At 44.7% G+C, this 18,385-nt stretch overlaps 1 protein-coding gene across 1 annotated transcript; it reads right to left on the bottom strand.

Annotated features, from left to right (window-relative positions):
• Positions 1 to 691: 691 nt before the first annotated feature.
• LOC107193418 lies at positions 692 to 15,989 on the bottom strand. The gene is made up of 12 exons (XM_015582858.1): positions 15,673 to 15,989; positions 10,418 to 10,652; positions 5,168 to 5,284; positions 4,936 to 5,025; positions 4,708 to 4,751; positions 4,019 to 4,262; positions 3,020 to 3,246; positions 2,699 to 2,920; positions 2,359 to 2,508; positions 2,019 to 2,208; positions 1,190 to 1,447; positions 692 to 1,029 (listed from the first exon to the last, which is right to left on the bottom strand). Exons 1-12 carry the CDS (start codon positions 15,987 to 15,989, stop codon positions 718 to 720), a joined length of 2,406 nt encoding a protein of 801 aa, XP_015438344.1. The 3' UTR covers positions 692 to 717.
• Between the last annotated feature and the right edge of the window lie 2,396 nt (positions 15,990 to 18,385).

Below are 18,385 nucleotides of genomic sequence, written 5' to 3'. Positions count from 1 at the left end.
CACAAGTAGGCACGGCCGCGATCGCGGTAGCTCTCGTTATGCTTTCCTGCGAAGCGACGGTGTACAATTACAGATAGTTTTCCTCGATAATTATCCTCGAACAATTAAGAAGCTTAACGTATACTAAACTACAAAGAACGTGGAGGTAGCGCGTCAGCTTGGCATTGCTTGGGCTGCTGCAGGAGGTTATTGACCTTATTTAAATATTTACAACAATGTTCTACTCGGTAAAATCATTAGTGCTCGTTGTGATCTATGAAATGAAGCTGTATCGGAATTCAATGGTCCGTCGAGGTTGTCGATGGACCATGGCCCATTTTAAATAACTATAGAAATACTTTCTCGACGAACACTTCGCCAAAAAGCGAATGACTTTCAAAACGCACTTAGGAGATACATTTCGAATGTTCGGTGAACTGCAGCGGCCCAATACGCAGCGTCGCGAAGAATACCTCAAAGAACCGTCGGTACCTTCGTGTGTCCTTAGCTAACAGCTAATTTACTGGCAAGTAGAGGTTAATCTTTTCGGATTAGCTTTTTCGCGTCACTGTGGATTCCTCGAGTGGGGGGAAGGGGTGGTGAACACCACGATCAAAGTGGGGATTGCAGCACCTTTTACGATCTTCCACGATGCACGTTTCTCCGATGAACTTCGTAAACAAAAATCGGTACCAGCGAGAACAGTTTCACGCGCAAACGGAATAAAACATGGTATCCTTAATTCCGTTTGCTGGAGTTGATCAGATACTTGCAGCAGTGCGTGAGCAGGTGTTTCTCGCCTGTGACGTCGTGCGGAACGCTCGTCGGGCTGGTCGATTCCCTGGTGTAAATGTCCAGACCGTATTGGCCTTCCTCGGGGAAGCTAATCGTGAAAGTGACCACGTCGTCGTCGGCGATCGAGTGCGTGACGTATTTGGAGAGACGTTTCTCCTCGATACCGTTCTTGTGCAGCGTAGCCATGAAGTCGGTCAACGATCTCGACATCCGGAATTGGATCTCTAGCTCGCGGCCGGCGAACACCAGAGCTTCCTGCGATCGTCGATTAGAAACATGCATTACGATTGGCAAACAGAAAAGTAGAACACTTCGAAATTTTAAAGTTTTAAGCGTAACTATGTGATTCACGAGGGAACATTAATATGTTAGTGTTTTGCTATTGTTTTATACCTCGTGAGACACATCGACCTACCTGATGAGTAATTGGTATAAGTCCAAAGAGTCTCGTCGCCTTTGTCGGACCCCATTCACCGCTCGCGCAATCTGGCAGAGGCACCATCACCGTCTGAAGCTCTTCGCAGGCGATTTTAAATTTACAGACGCTCTTGAACTTCATGGGCTCGCCGGTGAGGTATTCTTTCGGCGTCACCGCGTTCGCGAAGATGTCCAGGAGGAACGCTCCCGAGCACGGCGCGTGGACACGAAATGCGACCACGTTGCCCACGACAGACTACGAATAAAAAGTTTTCGAGTAATTCAATAGTGTCCACGGTATTTTCTGGAAACGACGTAAATACACGTGTACGAAATAATTCTGTGGCAGCTCCGATATTTTGACCAATGGCTTCGACTAAATCAACAGACCGTTAACATCACGTCCAAGACCAATATTGGAGGACATGATTATTATCGCAAACAGTAACCGTTGACGCTTGAACACATCTATAAACGAAGTCTTTGTAAATTCCTCGCTGGCTAATTAACGTCACTTCCGAGCAATTAATTAACAGGAACACTCGTCGACTGGCGATGAGGAACTTTGTGCTCCCTCAGGCGGTTTAGAACTCTAAGATTTCTTAAATTATTACAGCGATTGATGATCTCTTATAACGATGTACACTTAGTAATCTATGCTATCTGCACATGTAACTTTACAAATATAAGTAGGCATTAATAAAAAAAAAAAATTATTACAGCTGGTGGAAGCGGTGTGTAGGTAAATAACCGAAGAAACGGTACGATTATTGGTAGAATTTTGATACGACTAACATGTTCGATCGCGGTACGAAATTATGTATTACCTGCATGACGAAACGTTTCAGCGACACGCCGTCGTATCCGTCCCCATCGTTGTCGTAAAACTTCAAGTTATAGTGAAAAATGAGAGAAGACTGCATATGCGCCGGCATTGCTATCCTGACGGTCGCGGCACCCGTAGAATCCGTGTACATAACGGCGTTGGTGTTCGTATCGGGGAAGTAAAGGCCGTACCTGTCGAATTTACATAAATCGTCTGATTTTTCTTTTTCATTCCGCTGGATAAACAGACACGGACAAATATTTGGGACTGAGCAAAATGGTTACACGATAATTTCACACAGCGGTATTCTTTTCCTCGGTGATGTTAGCGACACGCCTTACCTGAAGAATAACGATCGCACGAAAGGCAGCTCTTCGAAATCTTTGAGTGAAATCGGCTGCTTGAGCAGTTGCCAGTCCTCTTGGAGGGGAAAGAACTCGTAGATGAATTCCCGTGGGTCCGTCAAGAAATAATGGTCGTCGTACTCGTATCTAAAATAGAAAGAACAATTTCTTTGATACATGTATCTATCGTGTGACTATCCTTTTTGTCATCGTTAAAATCTGATATTTTAGTTTTGCTTCAAGAAATTATTGTTAACGACAAACAGATCGATGAATGAAAGTTCTGAATGTCATATGAATTTTCTAAAATCAACAAGTCCATAAAAGTAATTGTTACCGAAGGCTATCGTTCTTTGCTTTTGCTTGTCCAGGTCGAGGAACTTCTTTGGCATTGACGAGATGTCGTGCTCCCCAATTGCACTGAACGAATCTCCACGCGCCGGCTACGTAGACCGCGTTCCAGCTGTTACGGAATCGGTTGTCCTCGAAACACACCCCCGGCTGATAACCGGCCGACTTGCTGTAACCCTTTATCACGACGCAATGCAAACCCGCGTAACTGTGAACGTAGAATAAATATCATAAGCAGCGGTTAGCCTCTGTTAGACGAATGCATTTTTTATGGTTTAGGATTCCATTGATCAAAGGTGGGCAGTACCTGCACAATCGTTTGAACAGAACGTGGTAGCTTTCGGTCCCGTGTTTGATCCCTCTCAGCAAGCCCATAGGCGTGTCTCCGCGTAGATTTTCATCGAACTGCATAGTGTTCAGATTCTTCACGGTGATCCATCGAAATATCGTCCTCGCCTTTTCTATATCCGATCCACATCTGCTCACCAACTGCCGCACCAGATCCGTGAACGTTTTCTGATCTTCTTGGGCCACCTGATTTATTACGTAGGGAGAGACAGAGAGTAAGAAAGGGGTGTGAGGATCGGGGTAAGTCAATCCCTGTGCCCAATCTACATTGCGTTCTTCAATGGATCTTTGAAATGTTTACACGATAAATCGTTCGATACGGTTGGAAGATTAGCATGAAACGCTTGATATTCTTTTCAATCCCGTATGTTTGTAACAGGAGCGAACGAAATTCTTTAGACAAACAATAATAACAGATTCTTTTCCTCTATTATGTCTTCAATAGAAGAGACTTTTTTTAAGCGTCATACTTATTTCCCATTAATGAAATATCCTAATTATTATAATGTAAACCGCATTGAAAAAAATTTGTAAAGCCCCCCAAAAAACGAAGAATTCCCAACTTCTATTGAGGTCCCCTAAAAACCTTGAGTTCAAAAAAGAATCCTTCCTTTAAGTGATATCCTCTTTTTGCTAAATAATTGACCGAACTTTTTCCCCAGCCTCAATCACAATTATTTCAGAAGCATACACTTTGGATCCTCCTAAGTCCGCGGATGTAGCCCCGAAAGGAAGAATCGTAAATCGATTATCGGACACGTCCTACCGTAACGGTGGTAGGGGCCGGTGATAAGACAGCGGTATTGCGAATATATGAAAATATCGAGCACGATTCGAGCTCGCGCAGCACCTTAAAATTCCGACACTGTAACCGGTGGGGGCGGCCCTGGCTTCTATGCGCGATATTACATTTACAGGAAGATCCGCCGTTAAAAGGGATCGTACGTCGGGGGCTTACCGAAATAGCTATCTGATCCATGTCAGCAAACTCCAAAGGATCATTGTAGATGTGATACTTGGCGAGGGCCGGGGGTTGCGGGGGCGGTGCGCGGGATGGATAAGGCATAGGCGGCGCTTCCTGGGCATAACCGTCCCCCTCGTCTAGGTACAGGCTCTCCTGACGCATATACTCGCTTCTCGCCTCATTGATCAGCTCCAACATCTCGGAGCTCTGTTTCTCCACGAGCGCCGCGGTTGCCGCCCTGGAAATTAATCAGAAGTTACGAGCGGCTCGCGCGTGAACCGCGGCCGGAGGAAAGGCAGACAGGCAGGCACACGGTCGTTACGAAATTCAGCTATAAAGCGGCGAAGTTTCCCGCTTCGTCGTTGAATAAATAACCACCACGAAGGCTCCCCATCAACCTACTCCGGTAGGATCGACGAGGAATACGTAATCACGGGGAATCGCGGTGGAATTCGTCCATGGGACCTAACTAAAAGGACCATCCCCCTAATTCGGGTTTCGAGGGCGGACTATGGTGGTTTAATTTGTAACAATCTCGCGGTGGATTTTAATTACCGCGACCGCGTGAGTTTGTCGACTGTGTAATCCTTCTCTGTTTGGATAGAACCATTTGCTGGATTCATGTGTTACACCGGAGCGGTTGCGTAATGTGTAAAATTAGTACAGCAACTGGGTCTTTATACTTTTCGTTCTGTGTTATCATCATTAACCTAAGGCAACTGACAATCTAATTTCGATTGGGTAAAAAGGAATTTAATACCTTACGACGAGACAAATTTTTGAAAGTTAGTCTTAGATTCTTTGTGTCGTCAGTCGACTCGCAACTTTGTAAAGGTTTCACTCGACCGAGCAACGAGCGCAATCCAACCAGCCTACGGGTATGGAATCAAGTTTAATTAGGTAATGAGTACCGTTCGTGTTCCAGCTTGGGTTCGAACTCTTCCGCCTTTTTCGCGTTCCCATCTCGCCGACAGCTGCTCCAGCTCTTTCTCCCACTCGTCCTGCGGAGACCAAGGGAAATACCACCCGTGTTGTTGAATTTTGCACGCTCTCGATAGAACGTCGGTTGTTTTAATTAATAAGCGAGAGCGCGACGGCTAACGACAGCGGATCACCGGGGGCTAATTGACATGGTGTACGTACTCTGAACTCCTCTCGGATCCTTCTGTCCTCCTCCTCGCGATGGTGCGCAAACTTTCGATAGAGATCGTCTTCCTCCTTGCGATGCTTCATCTCGAGACGCGTCTGTTCATCTCGATCCTGTAAATCGTAACAAAAATGACAGGTTATAAAAATACAGTACACCATGGAACATCCAAACTTTAGGAAGTAATTAACCCCACAAATCGATAAGTAGAAATTTATTTTAAATTTAAAAAGTTAAATGCCAACCAAGTGGTGTGACACTAGAATCAGTTTGGTCTCTGAATTTGCTCGTATGTAGGTATCGTTATTTTCAAGACGAACATTTATTCCGTGGTATCGACTGATCTCGAGATGTAAAAATCACCTTTTCTCTTACGAATTTACAATTCGACCGATTGCATTTGTAAACCATGAAAAGCCAAACGAGTTTCACCGAGTACAAGACAACCGATTAAACCGAGACGTCTTCTTCGATCTATCAAAAAGCTTGAAACCGCGCCTAAACGTCGTGAGACGGTTCCCGTCCAGTTTTTATCAGGTTTCCTTTCACGCCGTGTTTCTGCTTTCTTTCGATCCCCCTCTCCCCCCTTGAACGACTCGTTCTACGACCGTCTGCGACAAATTGAAGCAATCGCGACAACAAGGAAAAAACCGAGTTATACCGTATCATTGTACTAATTCGTTCTGTGATCATCGCGACCGCCGTAGATAGGGGGAAAAGAGTAAGGGAAGACGGTTGACGCTATACAGTGTCGTCAAAAGGTACATTTGGATTTGACGTTTCGTTGCGAAAGCGATTTCCTGCGAGCTCGATCGCGTGTATCTACAGACAGAGGAGGCCCACGCTACAGTTACATCATGGCGTCGCACGTTATTGCGTGAAATAACCGCAAATAGGGACAATGTTGGAGAGCATTGACATTTCTGCACGTACGTCTGTAGCCAAGAACACGGAGCAAAATGCAACGGCTGACTTCTATTTCCAATAGAAAACGACTGTTCTCACAATTATTACGTTAAAATTTCTATTTAAAATTTAAAGTGCTGTATATTTATTAGATAAATATTCTGTACTTTCTAAATGGTATTTTTACAGATAAATAAAACCTGTTTTTATGCAGTAATGTGATAAAAAATGTTCGGCGTCACGACGGATGCAATTAAAAACACTTCCTTACAGTCGAAGTTTCTCGCCGCTTTGCGACCAAGAGATTGTTATTACCATCGTTTACATTTTCAATTATCGAATTTACGACCGTTTGTTTATTCTACGAATCTCACCGCTCCGTACAACGGACGTGGCAATAAAGAGACTCTGTGTGTACTTTCGAGACGATGAGAAAGCGCGCTAATAGGATTAATTCGGTCAATCTGTTTCCCCGTGTCATTGAAGAAGCAATTTTCTTTGATCTTCCGTTGTCCAACTAGTTGACCAGAACACTCGACTCCTGACTTTCGTTTGCGTTTTCCTCCGACCGAGACAACGTTTAATTCCCATAGCGTTCGCGGTAAACGATCGTGATGTCAATATTACTGAAAGTTATCGCGTTCGTTGCATTTCGTGCGTGTCGACGGTAATCGCGGTAAAAGTCCTCGCTATGGAAACCTATTTTTATTTGCGGTAAGACGCTCCGTTTTCGTACTGAACGAAGTATATACCTTGTTAAACTGATCAACAATACTCCGATTGATATTCTCTATATCTATACTCTGATTCTTGATCATTTTTAAACTCTTTATTTATCGTTATATCTATTACCAATATTTGATACACTCGATCCTCCTACACTGCGTGGCATGACTATAAAACCACCCTAAAATTTTCTTTTAAAGTATGTCATATCTGAAATCGTGTTGAGAAATGTTTCTCCAGGAAAGGATAGATTATATTCCCTAGAAAAAAAAAATGGTTCCTTATTATTTTAACCATAATGCATAAGAATTGAAAGGGTGGTTTTATAGTTATTGTGACAACGTGTCAAATAACATTCAAACGTTAGAAAGACGGTGTTACTGTGTTACTACTACTGTTCGCTATCTACCCTGCAAACACATTGTTTTTTCAGAAATAGTTTCATCTAAATATTTCAAATACTCTTAAAATGATCCTTAATTTCACGAACAAAAATTTTTTACAAAATACCAAACAGATGCAACGATGTTAATCGAGTACTAAACCCTAAACACGGTGAAAGAACTCTCAAACAATGCCACGTTTGCCCCTTCTAGTCAAAGAACGAACTACATTAACGATACCAAAAACGGAAGGAAAAGAAAGTAACAATAAAACCGATACAGGCCCCGTTCACGATCTACGCGTTACGCGGGCACACGGGTTAGCATCCACAGATTAGCATCCGCGGATCGTTTGTTCGCCAAGGTGCGCGTGAGAGGTGAGCTACAATTGCTCTTTAACAGGATACGACGATGGGTATCCCTCTATCCTCGTCCCTCCTCATCTACCTTTATCGCGACTCTTTTCCCCCTGTCTCTCGACGATTCTCTAATTAACTATCAAGTGCAGCGGAATACCGCAAGCGGAAGCGATTCTGGGGCTCTCCGCGCGCAAGCTTTCCTTCGCGTGCTCCCGCGTACCAAGAAGAAAGAAAACAGGCGAAACGCGTTCTTCCGTGGTAACAGTTTGAATAATGCTCCAGGAGGACGTTCGCCGCATTGTTCGGCCGCGGATGCCCCGGAAACGGGACACGTAAGAAAGTCGTGATAGAGCCTGGACAGAGAGGAACGCGAAAACGGATGATCAGGGGAAACGCCGTGGACTTCTTTCACGATTTTTACGATCGTTCCACGGTCCAACGACGAGGCCAGAATTTCTTCTTGCGATCGCGAAACGCCGCCTCCGGGGCCCCTAACGATTATTTTGTGTTCGCTCGAACGACTCCCTAGGCGAGAAACGTAGGCGCGCGAAGATCGTGGAATTCCAGGAATCGAAGAAATCGATGAACCACAAGAAAGAGAGATCGATTCCTTTTACAACCGGGCGGATAATTGGGAAAACGCGTGGGCAGGGTCGACCATCCGATCTTCGGAGGCTGCCGTCATCCTCGCGATCGTGTAGAAAGTATATTCGGTTTACAATCGAGCTAACGGTCCTGTCGAACGCAGAAAACGGTTATCGTCGCCATAAGAAAATCGTGGAGGCTGTACACACACTGCAATTCTGGTGTCTAGAAAGTTCGAGTTCACAGAGGGCTTTGATAGTAATCGGCCCGAGGACACACAGAGGACCTTATTTCCTGGTCTATTATTTAATCGATATAATGGGATAACTGGATATCGAAGATTGAAAATATTCAATGCTGAAACTTATCATTACCCCGGGAACAGGGTCCACGTAAGCGTTACAGTTCCCTAGAAAGAGCCCGCGTACCAAGAAACTCGGTCCACGGGAAATGTAGGATAGACCGGTGGCCAAAAACGAAGAATCCGTTCGTCGAGAGCTATCAGAGCATATACATACAGTCCGATCGATAAAAGGAAAACACATCTGAACACGGTGTTTCGATTCAATTGAGAAGAAACTCGTAAAATGGAACCACGAGCACACCGATCACCGATAAATCGCGTGTGGTCTATCGCGAGATAGACGGATTTTCCATGCATCTTTCTTCTGTTTTTTCTTTCTTTTTTTCTTCAATGGAACGTAGAAGGAAATGCGGGTCGACCCTGCTCTCGATGCCCACACGCTACTTTCGTTTCGTAAGACCATACACGGGGACGGTGGTCTGACATTCACGAAATACTATAAATAACAGACCAACGTCTGGCGTATTTGCTGGATGGTGCACGCGAAAGCGGATTGAGAGAAAACGCGACGGGGTCCGTTCCCCCTCCCCCTTTGCAGATAGTGGAGCGACTAGCGGCTCGGCCTTCTTCTTAGGTCGGGCCCGATGGGAAAAGCGGCAATCTCATTTTCATGTAGAGTCCGTCCTGAACCCGCCCCGGTACACATTCCTCCGTTTGTCAACGCGATTCCGCGCACAGAAAGTCTATCTCGATGGGACGGTGGGTGGGGGACCGACACGCGGAATGCCGTTCTCCGTTCCGCATTCCGACGTTCGGAAATTCGGCAACCGGACGGATTTTCCCATTAAAACCGAGGGACCACGTCCGACGCGTGTTTCTACGTCCAGTTAATCGGGGCGACCGCCACGAGCGCGATTTCCACGCGTCGCTGACCACGTTCGAAATACCGGATTTTCCATTCTGCGACTCGGAGGAACTCGTTGCGAGATGCTTGTATCAGGGAGATCTTTGGAGGCTGGATTCATTAGGTTTTTTTGGGAATTATGCAAAAGGATTATTAGCATTGTTAGGTGTACAAATGAATTCGTGATCCTTACAGGTAATTTTTTACTCAATAACGTCACGATTTTTCCGAGAGGCGATTCGTCAAACTGGCCCAAGAATGGCGTAAATGTGTACAAAGTCGTGGGGAATATTTTCTCAAGACTGGACTGTATTTTGTTTTTTTTTTTGTAAATAAACAATAAATCTATGAAAAAAGAGCCAGGAAATAAGTTGTACACCTAATACAATAATATACGTAATGTTTGTCTGCTTTCAATTTATGAGGACGTCACTTTCAGAGGCGTTTTCCACTTTGGCGATTTCTTTCGAACGTTTCGATACGGTCACAGCACTTGCGTATCAATTTGTGCCGCAAGTTCTGCAGGATACATAAATCTACTTCGACTAGGAACCGTTTGTCTTCGTTTCTTATATTCTTCGCAGGACTACCCTCGATCGTCACACCTTTATACGAGGTAGTACTACCGGGCAAAAGGTGATTCTATAAAAAAAAAATAAGTCGAAAAAGAAGAAGAAATTTTCCTCATACGAGGCTACGTTTTGGAGAAAAATCACTTGGCGAATCGAGTATGCGCGTATTCTACGCCGTTTTCTCCTTCTACTGGAAGCCGAGTTTGCTCGTGAGTGTACACGGTCTCGTCCCAGAGTATGTACACGAACAAAATTCCATCGGAATGTCCCCGCAAACAGCGGTTGCTCCTCAATGAGTCGCTGGGACGATATTTCAATAAAACGATCGGCCAGACCGCGCGAACGGCCGTAATTAACTCGAATCCGTGTAATTACCGGGATCGTCCGATGCTGCGGCGGCTATGGAATAGGTGTAACCCCTTCCCTTCCCGCCCCTCCCCTCGCCAACGACTCCTAATATGGACGACCGTGACGAATGATTTCACCGGACCTATGCCAATGACTCACCAGATAATAATCGATGGGCTTCTCCCGTGCCTTGCTGTAGCCCTTCTGAAGTTCCGTCTGCTTAAGGGCATGGGCGATGTGAAGCGCGCTCGCGTCGAATCTCCCGTACTGGTAGCTCCCGTCCACGGCGTAATGGTGGTTGTTGTACGGCGAGGACGCGCCTCCGCCGGCATTCCCATGGAAATCACGTTGACCGGAATTCGTCGCCGGCGGTGAACCATGTCCGTTCAGGTGCCTGGCATAATTAGGCGAGTCTACATTATCGTAACTGGAACAAAATTATGCAACGGGTCGTTCAGGGGCCCAGGGATCATCTCGCAAGAGAATTGTTACCTCTTCCGCGGAACGGAAGGGAAAGGGGACTGGGGAGGGGGATTTACGAGTGGTTAGATGCAAGACGTATTAGATTTAATTTACGGATAGACTTAACGAGCGCACAGTACATTTAACACCCGTTAAATTTCGGTGTTAACGGATCCTTTAATCCCCCTAAATCGGGTATACTTTGTAGAAGACCATTAGATATTTTAATTCAAAGAATAAATGCCTCGAAAAATGTACGCACAAATCGTTGAAAAATCAGGTTTCAAGCAACTAAAAATAATATTTTTCTTTGCAATTCCGTATTGCTTCATGTCCAACGATTATGTTAAAATAGTTAAAAAAGAAAAGGTCAAAATTCGAATTTGAAATTTTCGTCCATGTCGCAGTTTTTACACGATTGGTCCCAGTGTACGGCGTCCCGTGGCAGGAGCGGCCGCGCATCGCTTATGAGAATTCTCGGCGTCTCGGTTAAATGAATGTGTTACACCTCTCGCTCGTTCTTTCCCGGGGTTCATTCACTTGCGACGAAGCCTCACCGCGCGCACACACCGTCGCTGGTTCCCCTCTCTTTTCGTTCTTGGCTGCCGCGCTCCTTATGTCAGCCCGGAGGCAGAGCTCGCGAAACCCGGCTGCAAGAAATTCCTCCGGTGCACGCGTAATCCGTGTGCACGCGCACGCCTTTTGCGTGGCTGCCTGACGGAGAAAACGATTCCGGGCTGTCGTGTTGTCGGTGCGCCTGGGCTCCGACAATATACGCTGGAGGCGCACGGGAACACTGGACTCTCCGGCGTATCCTACTTAGCGAGGGAATCGGATAGAGAATTTTAATTGACCCTGCAAAATGATCGGGCGAAGTGTGCGAGACACTGCGAAGCTGGAAACGGATGCATAAATACTTTTCTGTTTCAAATTAACTATAGATTGTATTGTTTTTTAACCTTTTGCACTCGACTGGCCCCTCTGAAGGAACAAAATTTATGGAAAATTAGAAGTTCCGAATGCAAACAGTAAAAACACTTTGACTGCCAGGTCACCGAAATATGACAGATACATTGCGAAGAGGATGGGTTATTTGAATGCCGTTGGAAAATTTTTGCCTAAAATTAACACATTATCTACCGGTTGCTGTGTAATAGGTTTCGTGGATCAAACGATCAAGAGATAGGGAACTATTATTAAACAGTTCGATCGCAGTAGGAAATTACAGTCATGAGAGATAGGAAGGAATCTAATAGAGTAACGTAACAATTTTTTCTTTACTCTTGATCCAAGGGTAAATCAATAGGCTTATTATGTATAAGGACTGAAAATTAATAGGCTACCGGTCTATAAAGTGTTAATATCGTGGTGTCATTTCCAAACAAGACCAATAGCCTGTATTAACTGTACGTATATATTTTCAACGATTTACGACTTGAAAAAGGAAATAAAGCGTGTCCGACTACGTACGGCCTTTTCCACTGTGGCAGTCAACTTGGTAATAAAGTGGACTTGGATAGTTTGTTTTGAAGTCTAAAATAAAAGAAATTTCCTCTGTTGCTAACGCTTAATTGTTCAATTAATAATCTCGTTTCGTATAGAGAGTATCCTCAAGGTTTGAAACAAGGGATTCCAGATGGAATTTATAGATCCTTTTTACCCCAGGAACAAACCGATTCTTCTTTCCAATATATCAAATTCAGTGCCCTGATAGTTTCCTTTATTACTGTATAATAATAAGGTAAATGTAGGTACATTGAATTATGTAACAATTAGGTAGGAAAGTGTCGTTAACTTCGATTAATAACAGGCAGAGCTCGTTCGATTCGAGAGAAAGTTTAGATCGGAGACAAACGAAAAAATAACGGAACCCATTCGATTTCGATTAATTCTACGGTGAAGGAGAACAGACCTGAAAGCCCTAATTATTAACCACGTATCACTGTAATCGCACGTTTCCGACATTTAAAAACGAACCAACGGAAGACTCGTTACATCAATCGGAAAACAACTGTTATTAAAAGATACCTATGACAGAAGTTTCGTGGAACGCGTGTGAACGAACATTACATAAACTCGCGCCGCAAGAATTCCACTCGTTTATTGTCGCCATTTTATCGTCCTCCGAAGCGGTCCCGAAATTCTCGTTGCCCGTGAGTTTATCTTCCGCGTGAATCTAGCAATTCAAAGCTCCTAGTGAACATTATCGCACGAATCACGCCTGCGGCATAAGAAAAAATGCCGTATATGTATAATGATTGTGCTCAGGAAGGATTTCGAGTCTTGCCGAGTGACCGTGCTCGATTCCCATCGTCGGTCCGAAGAAGGACGCGTGCGCGATCGACGAAACCACGCGGTCTGTTTGCGAATCTCTCTTGGAGGCTCGCGTTACTCCAACGGAATCGGGTCAGCCATTGACATTCCGGGTGAAGAGCAAGTGCGGTTCCCGCGCACAATCGCGGGTTCCGACTTTGTTCGAGACGTCGTACGGATTAAGGCCAATGCGACGATGTGTTATGTAACGAAGACGAACGAGCCGGGCTCGTAAAGAGCGGACTGACACGAACATATACCTACATACGACGTACAGTACACACGTACAGGGTGGCCCAAAGGCACCAGACCATTTTAAAATACAGCGTGCAACGCGCGGGACACACGTAGAAAAGTGTCCGAGTTACGTGATTGGACGTGTTAAATTATCGTTGAAACGATTCCTCGTGCGCACCCTTTTCCGAAACGAAATCAAGTACAAGGTGAAACCACCGGGGACATTCTGCAATTTTTTTACCGTTCGTTTTGCTCTCATTTATTTTAACGAGAATTAAATTGGCACACGAGTGACGAGCTACGTATCTCTATGAATCGTTATGAATAAGAGATATTTAGGTGAACTGGAGCTTTAAGAATGCGTAGAGATCGTTCTGGTGTTTAATTTCAAATGAATTTTCATCGCCTACTTTTACTGTATTAACATATTTAAAGGTTTCTCGAAGTAAACCTTACTGTTCAATTGTTCGAAAATTATTCCTGTATCTTCGGAATTTTTCTAAATAGAATAATATAATACGCGAACAAAAAAACGTACAATTGTTACCTCCGATAAACGAGACATTTATCGACTGTACAGAGATTGAAGGCCTCTGAAAATTACGGAGCACGACGATGAAAACGAGACTACCGAGTAAGTACGCGATAAAAGACGATCATCTCGAACTTCCAATAACGCAATTAACAAAATCGTTAACCAGGATCGTTTCGCGTGAAAGAAGTACCCGTCGTCGTTTGTACTCCACTTTGGTCTCGACTTTAAACACCCGAAGAAGGGAAAGTGGTGAAACCGAACCTGTTCACGGTAATTTTGCTCACGATCGTTATACACCGTGGTCTGTGTTTCAACGTCACCGCGTGTTCCGACGATTCACATTACAGAAATAAAAAGAGTAAATAATCACTGTGACCGATGAGAATAGAATTTAAACCCTTTCCGAGCGTAGGATTCCACTTGGAATCATTAACTTAGCATTTGTAACACATATTACGACCCTGAAAATATTGGTATACTATAATACGAAGTGTATAAGAAATTAGAGGTTACCATAAATTTCGATGAAACTATCTCTAGGATTTCAGTAATTGTAAAATAAAAAAAATCTAAAATCTGTCATTTTATGGGTTTGGTAATTCTATTGTTAATCGAGAAACCACCCGCTATTACATGTTAGCGACAAAAAAGGGTTCTCCGGGATCAAGTTCTCGATCCGTTTCTCGAGCTGTCGTTACGTTCGCACTGGTGTAACTCAACCCATAACCTTTCGAACGCGAATACCCGGTTGCATACACCGAACAGAGTGTACCACGCGTGTCCTTGGAATCGTCGAGCAGCTTCGAATCGGTTAATCGAACGTACGCAGAGATCACGTGTCTCCTTCCTCGATCCACAGAAGCGATACAAGTGCGCGACACTTTTCCTCGATTCCATCCCCCGAGAGAGGCGCTTCCGGCAGAAGAAGAACGGCGATGCAAATAATTGGACCCGTTTCAGTCGCAGCGTTACGGGTAACTAATTCCCTTGTTACGGTTACTGTTATTTAATCAGAGACCCCCCGTTTTACTCACGTATGTACGCTCGATGCATCCTGCACGACTTACATTCAATGCAGGGAGATTTTTGTTTTCCCCGCCAGCGTGAACCACGATCACGACGAGAAATAACAGTATCAAAGGATCATTGTGTTAAGCTGATATTACGTTCCGATAGACGTAACAAGGAAAACAGCCGGGGAACAGTACTATACCTCTGTTGGTCTACTTCTTTTACCGTGACTGTGAAAGAAACAACAAAAAGAAATGAAAGAGTTCGACGGTGAAAGGACGGATGAGCCCATCGTGTCGGAGTTGTAGCGCGTTTCCTGTTTCGAAAATACCGGAGAGATTTTACAAGTGATCCGTGGAATGATATTTGGAGAGAAATAAACAGGTTCCCCGTTGAAACAACTCTTCTGGCTTCCCGCGATCTTGACATTTACAACACTAGGCCGATTAAAATTTCGAGCGGTTCCGAGCTCGATTTCTCGGAAACCAGGACAATAAAGCGAACAAATAAATTTGGGGACTGGTGAAAACGAATGAAATCTAACCTGGACGTTAATTGTTCGAAAAACAACGATTATCTTGACGATAATTAATTCGTCGAGGCTCGACCAGTGTCTCGTTGGAGCGAATTAACACAGTCTATTAGCTTTCCAAGCTCCTCCTCCCGTCGATCTTACGGAAGGATCTTGTTGATCCCAATACTGTTCTAACACTTTCGAGAATTCCGAAATGTTCGGGAACTTGTCCCGACCTCGAAAAAAATTTTCGTCTCGATCCGACCCGACATTTTTAGGTTTTTGCATATCTCTAGTACACACACATATCCTTACCAAGGTGGATAAACTCCTCGCGGTGACGCACCGCCGGCTCTGATCTGCTCGTTGACGTAACCGCTCCTGGGAACGTTCAAAGCGCTCCTGATGCCCACGCTGGACCCGTCCAAGGTGCCCGGTCCCGGTTTGGGCACATGGCTGCTGCAATACACCTCCTTGTCATTGATCGTGTGCTGGTTGTTGTAGTACGTCTTCAGGGTGAGTTTCGTGCCGCAGATCGCGCACTTGAAGCATCCCGCGTGGAAGAACGTGAAGTCCTTCAGCGGGCCGACCCTGTCCACCTGGTAGACGGTCTGGGCGCACCTCAGACACGTGCTTTCGTAGAAGTTCGGCCGATACATGATACCTCACCCCCCCCACACACACACACACACACACGCACGCACAAACACAGGCGTCCAGAATCTTCTTCTGGTGGTTCCTCCTGTTTTCCGCTGGTCTGTCCCCCTCAGTTGCAGCTCGATCTGGTAGCAACCGGACGCGACCTTGACACAGGCAAACAGCAAAACGCAGTCAGAAGGAACGAAGTCGCAGAAAAAAAAGCAGAGCGCGTCGGGATCGGTAATCGTCCCTGCGGGGAGGGAAACGCGGGGACCTGCTCGACTGGCTCGTAAATTTTCAGCCGCGACCAAGCGATTGAGATAGAATGCGGATTGTTACGAGTATGGCTGGGCGTTAAGATGCGGTTGTGTGTGTGTGTGTGTGTGTGTGTGTGCGTGCGGGCAAGTGCGCGGGGAATGCGTTAGAAAGTGACCGGGACCACGGGGGCAGGGCAGTAGCGACGAAGATCCTTCGATCTTACGCTTGATTGATGAGGCGATTGTCGAGTTCAATCGATGATTTGACTGATTTTTTGTGTCATGAAAACGAGTATACGTGTCAATTGGTGTGGTGGATGTCGTTGTGACATGTTGCGTCGTTTCCTTCTAAACGATAGAAAAGTATAGGGAAATAGTTCTTTTGGGATATACATAGAGTAGCTAGAAGGCGACAGGTTGGAGAACTTGGGATGAACTAGAGTTATTTGTTGTTTATATCTAGTATTATTAATTTATTTGGCAATGAAATTTTTTACCGACAATTAATACACATATCAAAGGGAAAAATGCACAGGTGCCAGTGAGAAATCAAGGGGTTAATTTTTGTTAAAGGGTTCTCCTTATTTATAGATTGTGCACATCCACGTGGGCGAAATATTATTTCTTAATGTCAAAGGTGGAAAGAGATGTACTCGTTACAGAAGCGCAAGAAGTGGCCTATTAAGGACTCGCTTCGCTCGTCCATCTAGAAGTAGGGTGTGAATAGAAGTGCGTTCTGAATGTTCCTACTAAGAACATTGGAAAACAATGTCTTTACCTAGTAGGTAGGTACCGACAGAGCAGTGTGAAAGAAATTTCCTTTCTCTTCTGTTTCAAGTCTTAATAAGTCGCTGTTTCTTTCGTGCAATTTGTCAGCTTTTGTATTGAATGCTTTAGATCCATATTCACCCTCCTTATTCTACTTTTTTCCGTGAATTGAGTTAACCCAGTATAGCCAACATTTTATTCAAATATACAGCGAAAAATACTTGTCGATTTAAAAATCGTTAATCAAATAGTCTACAGAAATTTCATAATCATAATAATCAATAGATCCAACTATTTACCAACCGAGAAAAGTCTGAACTACCCTCTGCAACAATCACTGGCCTGTAGCTGCCCGCTTTAACAGCATTAAAAAGTTCCCGTAACGAAGTGGCTTTAATTGCAAAATTACCTTAAAACGCAAAACTAAAGGTACCTTCTCTGTTCCAAATAAGCTCATTAGTATTTGTCCTCGTTTGCGCGTAAAACAATTGCAAAAAACATGAACCCCCCCCCCCGTGCCAGGGATCGAGTCCACCGTAATCCTTTAGGACAGTTTTCGTGAAAACTGTCGATCAGATTGCAAAAACCAGAGGTAGTGTGTGCAGCCGTCTGACTTTGATGTCATTCGGTCGCGACGTAACGTGCAGAACCTGTGGCAACAAAAAAATAAAATACACTTCGCGAGTTGAACGATACAGCCTCGGTGTGCTTTAATTGGGAAGGGTAATTACCGTAATGCAAAACGAGCTCGCTCGCTCGCTCGCGAATCAGACCGAGTCCGTTTCCTAACTCTCAATAATTATCCTCGCGCAGGATGTCTGGGAAAAGAGGGAAAAATAAAAAGAAACCTCTAAACGATAGCATCTCCGCGAGCGTGTGCGCTCGAACGCGATCGAACGATAGTTAAACGCATCGGCGTTATTAAAAATTACGGAGCCGCCAACACTTTCCTGCGCAGGGGCTGTTGCAACGAAACGTTGCCAATCGTTCACGTATAGTGGGCGAAACGGTAATTGCAACAGATTTCACTGGTCCGGCGTGTGCCGGTAATCAACGTCATCGGGATTTTTCAAAAGTGTGCGTGCGTATATGAATGAACCTTGCGTCCTCGTTAACTCCTTCCACTCAACGACTGCACGGTAAAGAAGATTTTCTTCCTTTATATTCCTGTTTTTTTCTGTAATTCGTTTGTATTAATCAAGATCACACGGGTGACCGTTTCGTGGAATTACGTAATCGGTAACAATAAGGACAAAGTAACGTATCATCGTTCGTGGTCGAGTGGGAGGGAAGGTAGAACGAAGTCAAGCGTCACGTGAAAACTTTCTAAATGATCCATGACTCATTTTTTTTCTCTTTATTCTGAAATTATTACTTCGGTTTCACCGTTA

Source organism: Dufourea novaeangliae, unplaced genomic scaffold (assembly GCF_001272555.1).
Source record: "Dufourea novaeangliae isolate 0120121106 unplaced genomic scaffold, ASM127255v1 scaffold6, whole genome shotgun sequence".
Classification (NCBI taxonomy): Eukaryota; Metazoa; Arthropoda; class Insecta; order Hymenoptera; family Halictidae; genus Dufourea; species Dufourea novaeangliae.
The sequence above is the reverse complement of the archived record's forward strand: the minus strand, read 5'-3'. Positions and strand labels throughout refer to the sequence as shown.

Bases quoted from the DNA above. Each gene is read 5' to 3' on its own strand.
- LOC107193418 (XM_015582858.1), bottom strand. From the start codon at position 15,989: ATGTATCGGCCGAACTTCTACGAAAGCACGTGTCTGAGGTGCGCCCAG. The intron at 1,448-2,018 runs GTAATACATAAT...TTTTATTCGTAG, and splicing joins TGAAACGTTTCGTCATGCAG to TCTGTCGTGGGCAACGTGGT. The intron at 1,030-1,189 runs GTAGGTCGATGT...CGACGATCGCAG, and splicing joins TTATACCAATTACTCATCAG to GAAGCTCTGGTGTTCGCCGG.